Source organism: Siphateles boraxobius, unplaced genomic scaffold (genome assembly GCF_051911475.1).
Source record: "Siphateles boraxobius isolate OS27281-9 unplaced genomic scaffold, OSU_SipBor_1 33, whole genome shotgun sequence".
NCBI classification, from domain to species: domain Eukaryota; kingdom Metazoa; phylum Chordata; class Actinopteri; order Cypriniformes; family Leuciscidae; genus Siphateles; species Siphateles boraxobius.
The window spans coordinates 2,218,037-2,239,641 of NW_027508953.1; the positions used below are offsets into that span (position 1 = coordinate 2,218,037).

The 21,605-nt window shown below is 37.1% G+C and overlaps 2 protein-coding genes and 1 pseudogene across 5 annotated transcripts in view; 2 read left to right on the forward strand and 1 right to left on the reverse strand.

The window, feature by feature from the left end:
• Positions 1-3,658: 3,658 nt before the first annotated feature.
• Positions 3,659-8,223, reverse strand: stpg1 (sperm-tail PG-rich repeat containing 1). Of its 2 annotated transcripts, none has more exons than XM_077195593.1 (8): positions 8,055-8,223; positions 7,850-7,959; positions 7,568-7,666; positions 7,154-7,333; positions 6,693-6,804; positions 6,101-6,269; positions 4,967-5,157; positions 3,659-4,869 (listed from the first exon to the last, which is right to left on the reverse strand). In XM_077195593.1, exons 1-8 carry the CDS (start codon positions 8,083-8,085, stop codon positions 4,796-4,798), a joined length of 966 nt encoding a protein of 321 aa, XP_077051708.1. In that variant the 5' UTR covers positions 8,086-8,223; the 3' UTR covers positions 3,659-4,795. The 2 variants fall into 2 exon arrangements, with proteins under 2 accessions (XP_077051708.1, XP_077051709.1); XM_077195594.1 differs by having other exon boundaries at positions 7,850-7,956; positions 8,055-8,210.
• A 986-nt stretch (positions 8,224-9,209) lies between these two features.
• meaf6 (MYST/Esa1-associated factor 6) lies at positions 9,210-14,620 on the forward strand. Of its 2 annotated transcripts, XM_077194966.1 has the most exons (8): positions 9,210-9,336; positions 9,997-10,112; positions 10,197-10,284; positions 10,377-10,422; positions 12,456-12,645; positions 13,580-13,609; positions 13,890-13,923; positions 14,193-14,620. In XM_077194966.1, exons 1-8 carry the CDS (start codon positions 9,244-9,246, stop codon positions 14,205-14,207), a joined length of 612 nt encoding a protein of 203 aa, XP_077051081.1. In that variant the 5' UTR covers positions 9,210-9,243; the 3' UTR covers positions 14,208-14,620. The 2 variants fall into 2 exon arrangements, with proteins under 2 accessions (XP_077051081.1, XP_077051082.1); XM_077194967.1 differs by lacking the exon at positions 13,580-13,609.
• Positions 14,621-15,206: 586 nt separating this feature from the next.
• Positions 15,207-21,605, forward strand: part of LOC143701570 (E3 ubiquitin-protein ligase TRIM39-like) — a 33,463-nt pseudogene continuing 27,064 nt past the window's right edge. The window contains exons 1-6 of the transcript XR_013190129.1: positions 15,207-15,308; positions 16,008-16,091; positions 16,658-17,228; positions 17,341-17,436; positions 17,774-18,007; positions 18,099-18,237. The product of XR_013190129.1 is annotated as an E3 ubiquitin-protein ligase TRIM39-like (transcript). The remainder of the gene's footprint in view (positions 15,309-16,007; positions 16,092-16,657; positions 17,229-17,340; positions 17,437-17,773; positions 18,008-18,098; positions 18,238-21,605) is intronic.

The following is a 21,605-nucleotide window of genomic DNA, read 5'->3' on the forward strand; positions in this document are numbered from 1 at the left end:
TGCGGTAGAAGGATGGAGGCACACATGTCCTTTAATGCATCCCACTGGAAAACTGAGGTGGATCCCATATTTTAGAAGTCATCCAATGATCCTATCGTCATCCTATGACCTGGTGGGCCTGAAAACGCAATGTATTTGATTTGAAGAATGATTAAAAAAAGATAATAAACTTGCGCATTTAGCTGAACAATTGTTCCATAAAATGAATACTATTTTAACTATAAGTAGCAACTTATAATAATAATATAAAATATAGGTAATTTTGGATGGATAGATGTTGGCAGGTTGTTGAGCGAGTTGGCAGTGTATAAGGCATTAGTTTCAAAAGGGATTATGATATATGCATATATAATAAATGTGTTCTTTTACACAAAGGCTACAGGTCAGTTTTTATAAAGTTCTCCAAAAACAACAACGAAGATTGCTCTTAATTAAATAAAAGCAGGTTGCCTTATATCTCAAACCAACTAATACATTAATATTGCATTTATTTAATCAAGTACCAGGTCTGCCTTGAAACTAGTCGTAGCAAACTGATAACATTATTATTTCTCTTAAAAAAACATTAAACATTACATTAAATTAGATTTCATTTAAAAAAATAATTTGCAACTAGAACTACAGTTAAAGATGCACTTAAGTGAACCATATCCAATACATAAATTATAATACTTAATACAGCAGCAATCAAAGACCCCCAGACCCTTCTTACCGAGACCACAACAATCTGAGACTGCTGGAAATGTTATTACGGTTCCCACTGGATTGGGTCATGTGTAAGCAAATGTGAGGCTTGTCTTATTTAATACTTTAACTAGAGCATTTAAGAGTTGAAATCAGGCCATTATAGCAGCATGGAGTAAATCAGCCATCTGGTACCACTGATATAACCCAGCCAACAAGACCAGCACTAAACTAGTGGAGCAGACCTGCATTAAACCACTTACATTTGTGTGAGTCAGCAACATTTACAAAACAAAAACGGTCAAATGTATAAAAAAGACACGCAGACACCAGAATGCAGACAAAGCAGACATAAAAAATAACACAGAGGTCAAAAACCGCATGCAGAGAGGTTTCTCAGACTGCTTTCAGTCCATGCTTGCTATTTTGAGATACATGTAGATCCAATCAGTCATGAGTTAAACAATTGAGATCTGTAGAGCGCAGAACCCTGGGGATGTGTATCCGGCGTCATCGCGCACTCATTGCGTACCCTTCCTAAAATCATCTGCTATGTCTCGCTACTATGGAGAACAGCACATATGTGATAAAAGAGGCTCTGTTGAGTCATCAGGTGAGAATGCGGTCAGGTTAGTCTTTACTGGACACCTCCAAACCAGAAATCAGATTCATTTAGCTGACACTAAGAAACTTACAAATGTGATTCATCTCAAATACATAAATCAAGTTTGTTTATGAGTAGATACTGATGGGTTCTATATAATATGTGCAGTGCTTTGTAAAATTCTCTTCTAATGTGGTCTGCTAGTAAGAGAGGCAGATCTACAGATAGTGAAGAGGTTAGACAAAATCGGAGGTATTTTGTTATCTACTCAACAACTAACATGCACCATCGTCACTAATAAGAAGGGCAAATCTGATGTTGTCTCCCAAATTACATGCACTATATAGGCTACTCTACTAGTATACATTTAGACAGTTTGATAGCGCCTCCCCCTCTGCCGAATTAAAATGGTGCACAAGTGCACGAAGGGTCGAACATTCCTCACTTTGTTTTTCTGGTTAAATAAATGCATCATCTAGGTAGTAGGCTATATGAAGTGCACTTAATTGTTTGAATTTTCATTGTGAACACACACTATTTTAGTCTACAAAATGGCATTGTGTGTGTGAATTGGGATGCATCTGGAGTACTTATTATTAGTAAATATTATTCTTTAATTATTCTGATTTCTTTTGATTGTTTTAATGTCTTCTATGTAAAGCACTTTGAATTACCCATGTGTATGAAATGTGCTATATAAATAAACTTGCCTTGCCTTGGAGTATAATGGAGTTTTTGGATGTGCTTTTGAAGAAGCCCAATTTAAAGAAGCTGTTGACGTCTCCTTCAAAACACCTTCACAGCACTTCAATCAAATGCATTTTGCATTGTTTAGATGTGTCCGTGTCATCTACACGGGCGGATGAAAGTCTACAGAGGCCCCAAGGCTCAGGGATTTCGAGATTCTTCAACATTTTAAAAAATGTTGGTAAACAGACAGTTGACGGTAGCCATTGTAAGAAAATAAATTAATAATTAAACAATGGAAGTCAATGGCTACTGTCAACTGTCTGGTTACCGACATTCTTCAAAATATCTTCTTTTGTGTTCAACAGAGGAAAGAAACTCATGCAGGTTTGGAACCAGTAAATGATGACAGGATTAACATTTTTGGGTGAACTAAAACCAAGCAGTTCAAAAATATATATATATTTTTTGTTTTAAATGCCAAATTTGAACGTACATAAATGTAAGTAACGACATATATTTTGGGATATTGTCCATAGATGGACTACTTTAAAGGTACTTTTTAGGAAAACTGGTCAAATTCCACGTTCATGTGCAATCATCTTTTTATGTTCAGCGAACAAAAACCTATAGGTTCATCATAAGGTTGAGCAGATTGTAAGTAGATGTTTTTAATTTAAAGTTGAACTATTGTATTAATGAAACCTCATCACAGCTGATCCCTCCTCACAAGTGATGTATGACCTTTTAGAATATGTTGGTCAATATTGTTCATCTCAAAAACACCTCATCACATTATCAGCTATGATCAGTTTATGAAATCTGCATGCAGATAATAAAGAGAAGCTGTATCGGACAATGGTGAGGTCAGCATTTGAACATATTCACAGCTGCTGACGGGGGTGGTCCGAACAGCTGCGGGGTTTGAGATATCACCAACAGGCGACATACGGGATGGGTGGACAACATTCTGCATTTCTGAACTCTTATAACTACAAATATTTCAACAGCTAGATCCAGTACGAATGAAGCGAAGTTCTATAAAAGCAAATTCTTATTTAAAGGCTTTCAAATGGGATAACATCTGGGGCCCGTTGCATAAACTGCTAAGACTAGTCTTTCAAGTCATCACATTTTTTCTAAGACTGCTCATAACTGTTTTAAGTCAGTTACAGAAAAACGTAGATTGGTCTAATTTAATACTAAAAAGTTAGACTGACTGTCCCTTGACTAACCTCTAGTTGGACAGTCTTAACATAATTGTTTATACAACTGGCCCCTGTACTCATATGGTATTGTTAAAGACTGAAAGCATATGAAAAACCAGTAACCCTAAGAATTAAAATTCAGTGAGAAACTGGTTCTTCATCTTACATTAAGAGTGGGACTGGAGTCAGACTTGAGGATGGCTCTTTACCATCTAGCAACTGAAGAGCATCACACTCAACATCACTCAGAACACATTAGCAACCGCATAGCAATGACCTGGCAACCACCTATAACAAATATGTACAGGGAAAAAACACACAATTCAACACAGTTAAAAAGACCTCAGTTCTGTAGATTTTATTTTAAAGCTTCCAAAATGGAAGATTTATAGTGAGTATATGTATTCATAATTATCATTAAAAAAATCATACGCATATAGACTATCATTCAAAAGTTTGAGGTCAATAAGATTAGTTTTTTTTTTAAGAAATTAATGCTTTTATTCAGCAAGGACACATTAAAATTGATAAAGGTTACAGTAAAGACATTTATAATGTTACAAAAAATATCTGTTTCAAATAAATGCTATTTTTTTATATACTTTCTATTCATCAAAGAATCCTGAAAAAATGATCTCGGTTTTCACAAAAATATTACGCAGCTTTTAACATTGATAAAAACAAGAAATCATCATATTAGTGTGATTTCTGAAGGATCATGTGACTCTGAAGACAGGAGAAATGATGTTGAAAATTCAGCTTTGATCAAAGGAATAAATTACATTTTACAATTTATTAACTTAGAAAACACTTCCTTTAAATTGTAATAATATTTCATAATATTACTGTTTTTACTGTATGTATAAATAATTGCAGCCTTGGTGAGCAGACGAGACCTTTCAAAAACATTGAAAGTCTTAGTGTATATTAGCATGTTGCCAATTATACATAGCAAAATCATAATCGAATATTCTTATAAACTGTGACATCATAATCTAAAAAAGATATCAAACAGAAAATAAACATCCCTGATGAATCTTTCTATGCATCATGTTGACCTTGTGCAGAGGTCATTCCTGAAGCTACAGAGGACATTTTCAAGTCACGAGCGTATGAAATCCCCACATAGATTTTGGCATTGTTCAGATGAGCACAGACCTCCACACCCTCCTCTAGTCCCACAACAGCTGCTCATTACACCACTGACCCAGGATCAGCTGAAGCACATCCCTCACAGCATCATGTTCCCCGTCCAGCAGGTCCAGGATCAGCTCCTGAGGGATCAAGGGTTTGGAGCTCAGCTGTGTGTGCTCTGACTGTCTTTCAGCTGTTCAGACGTGATCAGACCGAGAGAGCTGATCTACGCTTCTGAGAACGCTTTGATTCGTTCACATCACCGCAGACTCGCTGCTAGAAGTTCAAAAGCTACTAGACATGGTTTTATTAAAGTGATACACATCTAGAAAAGCCCTTAACCTGTCATAGTAAAAATGTGATATAATAATTAATAATAAGGAAAAAGAGAAATAGTAATCTTACTGGGGCTGACATTTTATGAAATAAGAGCACATAAATACTTCAAATCCATAAGTAAATTCTTTACTAAGGCTGTTTAAGCAGGAATCCATATTTTTGCAGGATTGTACAAGAACGATGCCTTTGAAAGGACTGTGGGTTCATAGAAACCTGGGAGAAGGAAATTTAGGATATTCAGTTCCATGACTTTTTAGCCAACAAGTAAAAGCCTGATTTTTCAATGAAGCAGAGATGATGTAAGTGTTACCTGGACCAGGTATGTCCTGTCCTTTGTCCTCCTGTATCCACCTGCATGTTCCCGACAGGAAGGCGGCGCTGGACACGAGGTGTTTGGCTGGAGGATTGTTGTTCATTATGTCGTAGTGTCCCGGGCCGGGGAAGGGTGGGTCTTTGGCGGGTATCAGAGGTGGCGCTGATAATCCTAAGTAGTGTCTCCTTCTGCACAGCGATACAACTTTGATCATTTTATGTGACAAACATAAAAAAGCTTAATCCAGTGTGAAGAATGAGCCATCTGAGATATCATGATTATCTTTATATGGCTTTTGAAAACTAGTTAATGATAAAAGCAGCTGTTTTATGTCAGATATATTCAAAAGTAGCTGTGTATTCTAATGAAATTCTTTGCAAGCATTATTTAAATGGCCAAAAAGTCATTCTATTATAGTAGACGTTCCACCAGTGCATTATTGCTCTTAAAGGGATAGTTCACCCAAAAATGAAAATTCTCTCATCATTTACTCATACTCAAGTTGTTCTAAACCTGTATGAATTTCTTTCTTCTGTTGAACACAAAAGATATTTTGAAGAATGTCAGTAACTAAACAGTTGATAGACCCCATTGACTTTCATAGTTTGGGGAAAAAAATACTATGGAAGTCAATGGGGTCCATCAACTGTTTGGTTACTTAATTTTTTCAAAATATCTGGTAACACTTTATTTTAGGGTTCAATTATCACTATTTATTAGTTGCTTATTAGCGTGCATGTTACTAGGATATTGACTGTTTATTAGAAATTATAAAGCACATATTAATGCCTTATTCTGCGTCACCATATTCTACATCCCTTAATCCGACTCAATACCTAAACTTGAATGCTACAAAAACTTCCTTACTAACAATTAATAAGCAGTAAATTAGGAGTTTATTGAGGCAAAAGTCATAGTTAATAGTGAATATGTGTTCCCCATACTAAAGTGTTAGCAAATATCTTTTATTGTGTTCAGTAGAAGAAAGAAATTTACACAGGTTGGAAAAAAATGAGGGTGAGTAAATGACAGAATTTTCATTTTTGGGTGATCTGTCCCTTTAAGAGCATAAAATAAAATGTATTTGATTTGTTTAAGTTTAATACAGTCCGGGTGTAACTGAACACTTACGGAAGAACGGTTCTCTTCACGGGTTCTGGTGGCTGATAGGGGTTGTAGGTCCCGGGACCGGGGATGTTGTTTCTCACTGGCGGCTGGATCCGGGCAGTGGTGGATTTAAAACAGGAGATAGGAACTAGAGGAGACTTCTGGACCAAAACCTCACTCACTTTGTAGTGGCCTTCAGAAGAAGGATAGAGATAGAAAGATTCATAATCTGTAATATCTTACAGTTGTTTGACAGTAGATAGCTTTAAACATGAACATATGAATAACTAGATTACTGTAATAGCATTACAATATTTGATTGTGATTACAGCAGGGCATATCTCATCTTTTCAAATGAATACTATACCGCATTTCACTACTGAATTTAAAATACAACCCATAATTCCAGCTGTACAGTGGCTGTAATTACATGCACATGCAAAGGAACATTCAAACCCTTGAAAAGCTGACAACACTCATTAATATTCATATGCTTTCAAATATAATGTTGTTTTTAACCTCAAATTTAATTACTGAAGTGTTGACAATTTGGATTGAAAACAGTTTGGATTGCACCTTTAACTTAATTATTCTCATCTAAAACGGAGTTACTCACAGGGAGAAGGTCCTTTAAAGTTGTCCGTTAAAATTGCACTACGTCTGGTTTTGGAGCGAAATGCACATTGAGCCGAAACGGTTGAATTTCTGTTCACGACACTATAAAACACCTGAGAGCAAAAAAAAAAAAAAAAAATTCCATTCAAAAGTTTAGAGACAGAAACATATTTTAAATAATTTATTATTTCTATTTAGCAAGGACGCATTAAATCGATCAAAAGTCACTGCAAAGACGTTTTGAAAGTTACTATTCCAAATAAATGATGTTCTTTTGAACTTTCTATTCATTAAAGAATCCTGAAAAAAAATGCACCATGGTTCCCACAAAAATATGAATCAGCACAACTGTTTTTTAACATTAATAATAATGAGTGTTTCTTGAGCAGTAAATCAGCATATTAGAATGATTTCTGAAGGATCATGTGACACTATAATCAATGATACTACATACATACATACATCATATTGATTTGGTGCAGGATTTTCACTTTTTTGCGTTTCCCTCTTTACTGCGAGAGGCAGACGGAACGTTCTGGATTCTCCTCTGTTAAAATCGTGCTTGTGAAGTAGAGACGTCTGGAGGTTATAAGCATCAGGTCCTGGGCGTATCCTCGGGAAGCTGCGGGGCACACGACCAGCCTTGAGAAGCAAAAACAGCCAGTGATATCATTCAGTAAATTCATTATATCTTATTTCAAAGAGTTGCAAGGAATTAACCTATTAAACAATATACAATGCCTAATGTCTAAAAAATGAAAGTATATTTTGAATGTTTAAGACTTAAGACCTTACACAATGATTAAACAGACTCTGTGTGCATTGATTAATTTAAGAAAAGTCAGTAATTAAATTGTCTGATGATCAGGGTCTCACTTTTGATGCAAAGCTGCCTGTTCCTCTCTTAGAGAATGAAGGACTGCATCCCTCAGCCGCTGCGTCTGACACATATGAACCAGGACCTGGATTCTCATTCTGAAATGATAGACAGACAGACAGACAGACAGACAGACAGACAGACAGACAGACAGACAGATAGATAGATAGATAGATAGATAGATAGATAGATAGATAGATAGATAGATAGTGATATTTTAATTGAATTTGATTTTTATTTTTAATTGAATGTGGGAGAGTTGGATTATTTATGAAACTCACCAGGTGATCCTGAAACCTCTTTGTTTGTGAGGAAAAGCCTTTCTTCTCTTCATTACTGATGATGACTGTCTGGTACTTGGTGGGAATGGATGAACGACATCCCTGACCTACTATAGAAACGGATACATTACTCTGAATAAGAATACAGTAAAAAAATAAAAAAACTCTTTAGCAGATTTAAGGAAACTAGAGATAAATCACTCACGTTCATTCAGTCCTTTGTGTAATTTACCCATGCCTTCCTTTCCCTGATCATGCAGTTCTCAAACAGAAAAAAGTCTTTATTTAATTATCACCAGTCGGTTTAAACATCGAGAGAAAAGCCTGTGCTCTTGTTTTCATGTTGTAGATGAACTCGCTCAAGAGTTCGTGTCGGATTTAGTCTTTGTTGCCATGGCAACGTGTAAACGTCACGCTGTGGGTTCAAAAAAAAATTCCCAAACGCTTAACAAACAAACATAAAAATACTCAAAACTATCTAAAAATAAACTATTTTAAATGATTTATAAAATTCTACAATTTTACGCCCCCATTAGGTATAAAATTATATTCATATGAATTAAATATTTTATTAATATGCTAGTTTTTCTTATTTTCGTTGCATTGTCCTCCCTAAATCTTATACTAAAGGCAGGCTTTTACATTTGTAAATGCCTTTCTTTAACTGTCTATGGTAAATGCAAGGCTAGTTGCTTTTATAACAAACACTCTGTCGCCGCTTGGTGGCTACTGGATATACTTGTGTGTAAAATGACGGGAACGTCAAAAAGCGGGAGAAAGAGCGAGATCTTGTGCGGGGCGAGCACGCGAGCTCAATGTTATTTAGCTAAAGGCGTAGAAATTTCCTATTGCCTAGAAAGTAAAAGAACGCAAAAAGAAAATATCACGAAGGCGTGGCTTACCCGTTAGTGTCTGTGTTTCATTGGTCAAAGAGAATACGTCACATGGAAAGGATGTAGCTGTATGTATTCTCAATGAGTATGACATATGATACATGTTATATTTCTTAGACATTATAATTGACATTATTATTAGCGATTCAATTGTATAAGCACACTGTCAGGATATTATTATTATATTTCCCTGGCATAAAACTGATCATACCCAACCCAAAAGGCCTAAAGAACTTACATTTAGAGGGATGCCAACGGTAAACAAACCTCTTCAGTCATAGTTAATCACATACCTTGTGATTTAATCGAAAACTGCTATTTTTAAAAAATCTAATATGAAAATCCTGGAGGAACTGCTGCAGGTTTTGCTCATTTTATTTGAGTCGAATTCTGCTCTGGAGGGGAGCGAGCGTCCCCTGTCGGACTGGAGGATATGTGAAGTACTGCAGTTAGATGGATCCGCATCAGCTCTTCTCGGTCATTGAGCAGTTCAGTTCCATCATGGCGATGATGCACGCCAAAGCGACTCCACCGCAGATCCCCGATACCCGCCGCGAGCTTTCCGAGCTGGTCAAGAGAAAACAAGAGCTTGCAGTAATTATACACGTTTCTAAATATCCAAAATACCAAAATTGATCTTGATCCGGTACCAAATAATGCGTATATTGACTGGAATACCCGTATCTGTGAAAAGGATGCTAACGCGAGACTAAAATAGACTTGTACAGATGCATTATTTATTGCATGTGTGTTTGTATTTAATAATCAGATAGTCCTAGATTATCATATTTGTACTTCATATATCAAAAAGACTATTCCATTTTGTAATTACATAATTGCTGTATAGCTTGTATATTTATGTGAACATGCTAACGTTAATTGTATTAGCCGCTTTTGTTATGGCGCCTCCTGATGCACAACATACTGCAGATATACAACATTAAAGACATGTCACTTGTGCATAGCTTGAGGTTTATTTTGTATAGTTTCAACAATGAGCGAAGAACGTATAACTGCACAGTGAAGTTAATATTATTACGATGTGATCATATGTAACTGTTAGGTCATGTATGATTGACAGCTGCAGCTAAAATAATTTTTAACGGCAATTTAGCTTGATTTTGTTTGTAGCTTAGAGCAGTATGTACAGAATATATATATATATATATATATATATATATATATATATATATATATATATATATATATATATATAAATACACACTCTAAAGATTTTGCATGTATTTTTCTCAGGAGACTCTGGTGAATCTGGAAAGACAGATTTATGCATTTGAAGGCAGTTACCTGGAGGACACTCAGATGTACGGGAACATCATTCGAGGATGGGACAGATATCTGACCAATCAAAAGTAAGTGTGATGTGAATTCATGTGGTTTAATGATGTATAAATCTTAAAGGCGTACAGGTCAGCATCTGCTTTCTTCTGCTTTAGGAATTCCAACAGCAAGACTGATCGGAGGAACAGGAAGTTCAAGGAAGCGGAGCGTCTTTTCAGCAAGTCCTCTGTCACATCAGTGGCGGTCAGTATTTTAGAAATATATATTAAAGAAATATTAACAAATAATAACAAATTATCTAAATTCATTATTTATTTGTGGATTGTCTTACACAGGCTGTTTGTGCTCTTGGTGGGATTCCTGATCATATGAGTGAAAAACGTGAGTAGAATCTCGTGCTTCTTGTGTCTGCAAGAAATTTCAATCAGTCGTGTATCTTCATTTATTGTTAAATGGACTGTGTTTTCAAACCTAGTGAGCTGTGTGTAGGGCTGTCACTTTTATGAAAAAATCCTGTTCGATTTTTGAGACATATGTGTTCATTAAATTGATTGTAAAATCGATTTTTCCATGTCTAAAGACGTTTCCATTTTCAACACCAAATATTGGCAAATCCACAGACAACTAACAGGCATTAGGACAAATTTAAAGAGGGCGCTCGAGACGCGCACAAGTCAGCAATATTTCTGATGATTTATTGGCGTGAAGTTTTTTGCACAATGACAAACAGGAGTGCAACATTCAAGGATTGAAATGAACACCCGCCAAATTCGGATAAAAATGAACTTTGGCGGGTAACGCTGTCATATCACGAGCCAATTTGGCATGTTTCTATGTTTACTCACTTTGCTGGGAAAGTTTGTGTAAGCCAAATCTGCGTGGATTTAGCGCAAATACGCAACTCGTGAGTCCTCATGATATATTAAATACAGCGTATTGGGCAGAATCTGCGCATTTCTGGCTTGCTTTAACACACATCACTAAGCAACAAATAACGGCGCGCTTGTTCACTTGCACTGAAGTAATGGCGAATATTTAAAAAGCATTTGGTTAACAGAAAAGACATTGTTATTTCCCAATATCCTACATGTTCTGTGTACTGTATTGATCTGTCCACCTAAAACACATTTTTGGTTAAAAAAGGCAGTTAAAATCGATTCCCTATTTTCGTTTTCGAAACTTGTGTTGGTTGGTCCGATCGATTGTGCAATCGATTTTCGAACGTAAAGTGACAGCCCTAGCTGTGTGTGTAGGGATTACCCTCCCTCATAGGCTCATCGTCTACCTAGGCAGCATTTTTGTGTATTAGCAGTGATCATGGGTATCGTCAAATGAACATTCAGAATGTGCACGTGAAGTCCAAAAAGTTAAAAGGTGTGTTCGACTTGCTTTCGAAACGCTCTCGCAGTATTTTTATGTCATACACCGATCGATCTGCACAGCGCCACTTCAGGCAAGTGTGTGAATCTGCACGGCTGTTTTGAGTAATGTGCATAATGAAAGGTAGGGGTTAGTTTCTGTTGTAGCAATTCCCCTTTCGGCTCGTGATTCGCCTCTCATAACATATTTATGCTCTAAACACACACACGCAGAGTGTGCAAAGAGATTCTTTTGTAATCGCGGCTTTGAACGATTACGTAATCGTGGCATCCGTAATCGTAATCGCAATTAGAAATTCGATTAATTGTGCAGCCCTAACTACTAGTCTTAAGAGATATAACCAGTTTAGAAGGAAAGGATCTCAAGCTGACTAGAAGACGTTACTGTAGCTTTATCCATTAATAGACACGGTACTTCCTTGAAAATAAATTACAGCACAGCGCTACAACAACCATAATGAAGTGACCCTTCACCATAGATAAGGCTTTACAATGAACTCTGTTAGAGAGCTACATATGACATTTTGTCTGTTCAATAAAATACCTACTCACCTGTTAAGTAATACAAACACCTTTACATTTCAAATCAGTTATCACCATCTCCAAAAAGCCAAGCAAATGTGGATTCTTGTTTTATTACGAGCTTTGTCATATTGTCTTTTTACTAGCTGGCTCTCAGAGGTTTGGGATTTCGCTGTTCCATGTCAACCTTTCCCGCTCGTTGCGAAAATCTAACCTCTGACGGGAGATATGACGGGAGAGTGACTAATGTACGAAATTTACCACGAATCCATTCCCTTCAGGTCTAAAATATAAACACTTACAATATGCTTAATAGAGTAAGACAAAAACACTTTTTGGAAGATGGATTGATGATGAAGGAAGAAGGAAGTTACATAGTGTGCCTTTAAGAGAAACAGCCAATTTGACGATTGTTTTGCATGATTTGTAAGTCACTTTGATTCAGTGTATTTAGTGGCCTGATGTGTCAATCACTTTATGTTTGTAAACTTTCCTTTTCTTCTGCTCCTATAGGCGAGCCAGGCAGCGGAACAGAGAGTGACACGTCCCCGGACCTCCAGAACCAGGAAAACGAACCCAGTCAGGAAGACACAGAGGAGGCAGACGGAGCCCTACAGGACCTGAAACCCCAGAAAGCCGCTTCGTCCTCCTCTGGAAGCCACCACAACAGCCACAAGAAACGCAAGAACAAGAACAGACACAGGTACCTGATCTCCAGCATGCCCTTGGGGTCCAGGATATAAGATGGTTATTTATTTATGACCTCATTTCGTCTGTCCAGTGCTATTTCAGAACAGGCTGTGAAATGTTTGATGTAATGTCTTATGGACTCCTCTGATTGGATGTGGTAGCAGTTATAAATTGACATATTCACAGTGATTATGATAGCCACGCCTCTTTTCCCAAATGGGAGGGGTTTCATTTTTGTTCTTTCCTTTCTTTTACTTTTGTTCTTTCCTCTCTTATGGATTTGACTCTTACTCTGTCTTAATGTTTATCTAATGCTGTTTTGGTCCCCAGTTCAGACGTATAAGCGGCCGGTTTGATTAGAGAATGAAACACTCAAATTTCACTGTTTGAAGCTGTGTTTGTATTAGATGGACAGAAGGAAGATTTCGAGAAGCTAGTTTTCAACGAGTATATACAGCCCATTTTTGTACTGTATTTATAGATATTTTTTGGAAGGTTTGATATTAACTGGGTTTAAAATGAACCTCAAATGTGACTTTCATGGGTAAATCTTGTCCGTTGGCCTGTAGAATTATATATATATTTTTAAATGTTCAATATGATATATGAACTATTCAGACCCTTTTGAAATTTTCTTTATTGTTGTACAAAGTAAACTCCAGAACTAAATTTACTGTATAATTCTGTCATAAAGCCACACAAATGATGGCAAATCTTGATTTTGTCATGTGTGGTTTGCCTTGGAGCAGATAATGTTTGCATCCAGGATCATTTCCCATTATATAAGATGAGCACTAGTTAGGGTCTGATATTCACTGATGCCCTATAGAGGATGCTTTATAAACCCAGGTGTTGACACCCTATCTAGTCCACTGTGGGATTGATGTGCTGGTCGGTGTAGTGCACTAACCTCTGATGCTCTTCCTTCCTAATGCTGCCCCCTTCAGCCCCTCTGGCATGTTTGATTATGACTTTGAGTAAGTCTCAATTTTACTTCCTGTTTCTCAGTCCCATGTCTTCTGTCCGTTGGCTGCGTAGGGCCGTCCACGTCGCGTGGATGAATGCTGTGCTGCTTGCTTCTGCCTCGTCATTCACAGATGTTGCTGCAGTTTTGTTTAGGTTTTGCATTTATTTTTCAGCTGCATGCTTGCGGAGTTCATAGACATGTTGGGTTTTTTAGTTAGTTGCATGCAGGGTTTTAAATGTGTTCATTAGTTTGTCTGGCCATGATGGAGTTAATTTGTTTTCTCCTCACAGATTTGACATGAAGATGAACAAGAAACCCAGAGCGGTAAGTTCAGATGTACTTCTCTCGTACACATGTAAATAACTTAAAAATTTGCTGATTAATATGTTGGAATGTGCCAGATGATGTCACTTCAGACCAATCGGTGATGACACGACAGTATTTGCACATTCTGATGTTATCCTGCTGCTTTTAATATATTGAGAAATCTTTTCTTAATAAAATAATGTACATTTGAATTGTAGAAGCTTTGACACATATTAGCTCATCTTTTTTCCCGTGTAATAGTTTAATAGATTTGTGTTATTCTGCAGGATTACTCGGCCTAACGGATCCCTTCAGTCTCACTCACAGACATTCACACAAACCAAACCTCTTCAATCCTGATTCTCTCCGCTCCAGAACATCTGGATCTTCTCCTGCATTTCTCCACTTGTGTTTGCTTATTCCCTGACCGTAGTGAAGCTCTCATGCGATTTGTAGTCTGATGGATTCAGATCCTGTTATTGCATGATATGTATTGCAAACATGAGGTTCCAGAACTGCTCATAAAGCTGGAATCTTTTTATTTATGATGTTACATGGATGATGCATCAGTGGATCCAAACCTTTCCCTCCTGCTTTTGGATATCCATCACTTTTTTTGTTAAACTTGTGTAGCTAATGTAAAAAGTTGGTCATGACATTATTTTTTGTTTTGTTTTTTACCCTCTTGTTTTGAATAAAACTGAAATAAGACAATGATGTGTTGTTTGATGGCCAATTCTTGAATTAAAAATAATTTGGACTGTAAGCATCTTGATGAATGTTATTAAAACTATTAATACTAGTTCAAACTCTGAGATAATCTTCATGTTGAGAAACTCGTTTTACTGCTGCTTTCTTTTCTTTGAGACATTGTGAACCTTTTAAGTTGGATTTTGTGAAATCATGGCAGTGTTTCTCAGTGTAGATCGACTGAACCCTGCCTCTACGAGAGGGTCATACCTGTCCCATAAAATATCAGACATGAAAGCAACCGATTGACTAACGATCCTTATGACTTCATTTACATTTACATTACATTTATTAATTTATCAGACTTTATGAAACATCTATAGGTTGAGCAGCATTTGTCTTGGAATCTCTTCACAGATATCACCAAACAATCAAGCTTTTGTAAGTCTGCTATTTTTCCTCTTTAGGACCTGATAGAAACACCAGTCCCAATACAAACAGACACACCTGAACCAAACACACAGAATAAAGGGACGGATGTAAATGTGTGAATACAGGAGGAGCTCTGACATCACTGTAGTTCAGAGAGATTCAGAGAAAGTGAAACTAAATTGATCTACAACAATATGGACGCCTGAAACTATCAACCTCTTTAAACAACAGAATTTACTGATCCGTTCAAAGAGTGTTGTGGACACATCTGATCCTCACAGGTAAGAGAAAACATATAAGAGAGATTGTGCTGAACAGGTTTCTAATGGAAGTGATCTGGTTTAGTAGGTTTATGTTGAACTGGAATACGATGAACAGAATCAGGTTTAAGAATATCAAATACTCAACTACTTTAGTTGTTTACTGCACTGAAATGGTATCAGAAGTGTATTATAAGTGTGTCATTTTGATTGGTTGTAAAGCAAAGTTTGGGGTTTATGTCATTTTGTCACAGGACAGAAAGACTAAAGAAACAGGAAGTAAATGAGCTGCAGATTCACTGAACACAAACCATCTAAACTGCAGATGAAAATCACATTTATAATAAACTAGACCAAAACTACAATTGACTATATAATGTATTTTGTGGAGAGATGTATCTATTTTAATTTAAAAATACTGTACATACATAGATATGTAGTTTTGTTGGAAAATATATCACTTATACTTTAGTTAATCTAAACACCAGGTCTATGAGTTTCTTACTGAATTTAAAATGAATGATTGTGTTTCCCTCACTATGAATTCTTACATTCATTTTAACCAATTTGATATAAATTTGACTTGAAATAATATTATGATGAATAAATAACACTAAATTGGACTCGAGGTAAGATTTCATTTAAAACTCAGTGACCAAATACACATTAGATGTTTCTATCTTTGATCATTCAATAACATTTCTATTCTTGAAAACGAAGAGGGAAGAACAATGGCAGAATCTTCACCAACATCAACAAAAGCAAGAAAAAACAGGAGACAGAGTATTGAGGATATACGTCCATGTAAGTAAATACAAATAAATAAATAAAACAGAAAAAGAATGAATTAGTGCATGATTGACTTACAGTCTTCTCATATACTATTACATATGTACAGTTCAGGAGTGAACAGTAGCAGATAATAAAATCATTTAAAATTAAGATTTCAAATCAATATTGCTCTGTGTATTTATTTATTTGGCACAGTAAGTGTTCGAGTAATGAGCTTCACATTAGGGCCTGATCACTTTCTCTGGGTTCATTTTGCAGTAATGACCAGCTGACTGTACATGATCTCTCATATATTTGAGTTTCTTCAAAGTCGTCACTCTTTATCTCTAGACATTCTTTACATTCAACCAACTTCATGAGGTGCATCATGAGATTATTTATAAACATTATTAAATGAGTTTACAGGAGGGTTGTTGAGTCTTTTCCTTCACTGTCCACTCATCCATTTATAATAATAATAATAATAATAATAATAATTGTTATTTCAGTCCTTCAAGCAAAAGCCATTCTAATAAAAAAGTCAAATGTGTGTCCAAACTTTAGACTAGTAGATTTATCTTCATCATTTCTCTCTCCAGCGATGTCTTCCTCCAGCGGTCCACTGACTGAGGAGCTTCAGTGCTCTATATGTCTGGACGTGTTCACTGATCCAGTCAGCACTCCATGTGGACACAACTTCTGCAAGACCTGTCTGAATAAGTGCTGGGACAACAGCCAGACCTGCAACTGTCCATATTGTCAAGAAACATTCAAGCACAGACCTGATCTCAAGATTAATACCACACTCCGAGAGATTGTAGATCACTATAAAAAGAAAAGTCCTGAGAAAAAACCTGAAGTTCTAAAAAACCATGAAGTTCTGTGTGACGTCTGTGAGGAAAGAAAGCTGAAAGCCCTGAAGTCGTGTCTGGTTTGTCAGATCTCTTACTGTGAAACTCACCTGGAGCCTCATCTGAGAGTGGCAGGTTTAAAGAAACACAAACTGATCAATCCTGTGAGTAATCTGGAGGACTATATATGTCAGAAACATGAGAGACCTCTGGAGCTGTTCTGTAGAGATGATCAGACGTGTGTGTGTCCGATGTGTGACGTGCAGAGCACAAGAACCACAACACTGTTTCTTTAGAAGAGGAGAGTGAAGAGAAGAAGGTAGAAGTTACTGACAAACTGATTTTAAAGGGCTCTTATCATGAGGAATCATATGTTCATTAATAAATAAATCGGTTATGAAAACATATTGTGTGTTGTTCTCTGTCTATAGACTCAACTGATGAAGACACAGAAAGACACACAGCAGAAGATCCAGGACAGAATCAAGAAGATTCAAGACGTCAAACACTCAGCAGAAGTCAGAAAAGTGAGTTCAAAATAATATAATTAAATTAATTTAAATACCTATTATTGTTTATTGAATTGTTGTTTGAATTGTTTATTAAATTGTTGTATAAAAGCAGTTTCACACTCACGGTCGCTCTGCTGGTCTGAATATCGACACGTCTGTGATTCCCTGATCACTTAGTAAAGTAATAACACATCTCTCCTCAACAAGACACACGATTTGAGGAATAATTCAGTGCAAATGGTGCAGAATGAGGGATTTTGAAAACCGTAGTTTGAGAGTATGAGAAATAATAACAGTGATTGTTCTCTTAACAAACACAACTAATAATGTGTTGATTGTCCTGATTGATCAGAGAAACACAGAGAAGGAGAAAGCAGCCCGTGTGGAGCTCTTCACTGATCTCATCCGCTCCATTGAGAGATGTCAGACTGAACTGCTGGAGATGATGGAGGAGCAGCAGGAAGCAGCAGAAAAACAGGAGGAAGAGCTCATTGAAGAGCTGGAGCAGGAGATCACTGAGTTAAAGATGAGAAACACCGAGCTGGAGCAGCTCTCACACACTGAAGATCACCTCCACCTCCTGAAGGTCTGTCAACATCTCTCTGATCAATGATAATGCAGTATATGACACCATAACACTCCCCATGCTGAAGGATTTCTCCTCTCTCCTGCTGTAGATTTACTCATCTCTGTGCAGCTCTAGAAACACCAGGAACTGGTCTGAGATCAGTGTGAAGACTGATGAGAGTCAGGAGACTCTGAGGAGAGCTCTGACTAAATTGCAGGACTCTCTACAGGAGAAACTCACGCTAACTGGTACAGCAATATCAAATACACCGTACAGATGCATATATTTATCTTCTTTTTGTCAGGGCTGACAACTCTCAGGCATTCAGATTGAGTCTCACGCAATTGACTCTGTTCTCACGCACACATCCATATTCTCACACAGTGAAAAAAAAAACCCATTGTGGAGCAGAGAGGACACAGACACAAGACAGAGCAGGTTACTTTTTTATATGAAACAAAGTCTTAGCTTTCAAATTGTGTACGTTTTATTACGAAATTCAAACAATAAATACCATTTTGTATAAAATGACGTGACATATTGCTGTAGCCTCAGTTCAAGCGGCACATGAACCGATCATCTCTTCCTCTTTAATACTACAGTAGTTTCAGTGCAAAATATATATGAATGAACATCAGAGGGTGTTGAAAGAACCAGTACAACTTACTGAAATGTCTCGTCTCATGTAATCGCTCAATCAAATAATGTCACATAATATTTACCTCCGAAAAGCCATTCATTGTCCATAAACTATAGCCGGCAAGAAAATGTACTCCAGAGAGGATTAAAAAAGCACTGTATTACATATTAATTAATAATTATATTTTTATTTTTATATAACTTTACTTGTATATAAAATTAACATGGACTATATATCCATGTATATATCGATATTAGATTGAGATTGAAATTGAATCGCTCCCCCCAATTCTCACTCCAAGCTGAACTCAAAAGTTGCTGCAGTGTTTTTTGTAAACAGCATCAGTAATGAAGAATGAGTCTGATCAAGCTGAAATAAGAGAAGTGTATTATCATGTGTGTTACAGGGACTGTAAGCAGTGGAAAACTTAACAATAAATGAGAGAGAGACGAGTTAGTAGTTAGTAGATGAGTTAGTAGTTACTCAATTGTTCATCTGTGTTTTCTGAGGATAAATATTTTATTTCAGAGTCTTTAAGACTTTAAATCACAGTATTGATAAATGCATTGAAACAAATATGAATACATATAAATAATACATTTAAATGCTTAAAACAAATCACAATTAATAAGTAAATAAATAGAGAAAGAAAACCTAACAATATGCACAAATGCTTTAATTCTTTCACACAACTGGCTGAACTCAGGTAATTATCTCAGGTAAATGACTCGGGTAAGTGGTACTCTAATGGACTTCTTTATGACATAAGCAAGAAAATATTAATAAAATAGTTTATCAACTGAAACAAATTAATTGGAGATTAAAGTATATAAATTACAGCGTGATATGAAATGTTGTGATTTTAACTAAGTTTAACAATAAACGAGAGAGAGAGACGAGTGTTAAAGGGAGTTCACCCAAAAATGAAAATTCTGTCAGAATTTACTCACCCTCATGTTGTTTCAACCCCGTAAGACCTTCGTTCATCTTCGGAACACGAATTAAGATATTTTTGATGAAATCTGAGCGCTGGATCACTCCTCCATAGGCTTCTTGAGGGATTGAACTTGCAGGCCCCGAAAAGTTATTACAGACATCGTTAAAATAGTTCAAGTGACTACAGTGGCTCAATCTTAAGTTTATCAAGCGATGAGAATACTTTTTGTGCGCAAAAAAATAAAAATAACGGCTTTATTTCAACTATTCATTTCCTTCTCTGTGGGCCTCGAGTCAGTTCACTAGTGATATAGCGTAAGCTACTGTTGTTGTACGTCACATGCATCACCCACATTACCAGCGTTGGCCAATAGTGAGCCTACTTGTGACGTAGCTCTACGCTATACACTAAGTTAACAGACTAGAGGCCAACAGAGAAGGAAATGAATAGTTGAAATAAAGTCATTATTTTTGTTTGTTTTTGCGCACAAAAAGTATTCTCGCTGCTTGATAAACTTAAGATTGAGCCACTGTAGTCACTTAATGAGTCGTCTTTAATGACTTTTCGGGGCTGGCATGTTTCAATCCCTGAAGAAGCCTATGGAGGAGTATGGAGGAGTGATCCAGCTCTCAGATTTCATCAAAAATATCTTAATTCGTGTTCCGAAGATGAACAGAGGTCTTACGGGGTTGGAACAACATGAGGGTGAGTAAATACTGACAGAATTTTCATTGTTGGGTGAACTATCCCTTTAAGCCCCGTTTACACTACAAGCGACTTTGTCGCTGCATGTTGCCAGTGGCTGGCGATGAGGTCGCTAGTGGGCGTTCCCACTACTGGTTGCCTAGTAATATTTATGAATGACATCCAATGAGCGGAGAAGGATCACACGCGCTCCACTCCTATACGCTTATTTCACGCAGCCGTTATTTTGAAATTTGAAAGCGAGGCTCCGGTGGGAAGAAAACCGGCAGTGTCGCCTTTAATCACAGGAGATCGTGAACGCGATGGCGTATTGTTGTGTTTAATGTAGAAATTAGTTATTCTAAAAATGTACATACATTTCTTTCATACTTTAGACTATATACAGAGAAATTCATTTATAAATAAAACATTTTTTTCAGAAAGTAAAAAAAGAAGCAGGAACGAACTATATACATATCCTATATTGGATATTAACATCCAATAGTGTAAATCGCGGCAGCAGCTTCAGGTTGGTAGTCCAAGACATTGTTGTTTATCTTTACTTCCGGGGTTCTTCCCACCGGAGCCTCGCTTTCGATTTCAAAATAACGGCTGCGTGAAATAAGCGTATTGGTTGTCACTCCCGAAAGTCGCTCTTCATTTGCATAAAGTTAAACAGATCTCAACTTTGTCGCGTCGCCAGACACGTCCCATCCGGTCGCCAACGGTCGCTGTCGGAAATCGCCTGCTCCCCATTGAAATGAATGGTATCATGTCGCTTTGTCTATGTAGTGTGAACGGGGCTTTAGTTTTAGGTTTCTGCAGTTGTCATGGTAACTCTTCTCTCTCGACTGCCACCCAGAATCTAGATAATGCAGCTCAACTGTTCAATGCAAACATCTCAGGTTACGACTGTAACCATAGTTCCCTGAGAAAGGGAACGAGAAGATGCGTCAACGATGGTTTTGGAACGCCCCCAGCGTGAATGCGTCTGTAGCATCTATGTCAACTAGTCCAATGGAAAGAATGATCGTCATGGGGCTGACGTCATGACCAGGAAGAGATAAAAGCACATCCGGTGAAAGCCGGCATTAGCTTCGAAATAGCTGAAACAAGCCGATCACAGGGATGCAGGAAGTATGGCAGGGCGACGCATCGTCTCGTTTCCTTTCTCCGGGGACTATGGTTACAGTCTTAACCTGAGACATTCCCTTTCGAGGGAACTCGCGATGTGTCAACGACGATTGGGAACGAGAATACCCAAATCGCCAGACTTTCAAATGCCAGAGTGTCAGCCTATTGTCACACCACAATAAGCACTAAGCACCTGAGACCCTGGGGCAGCATCCAGGTCC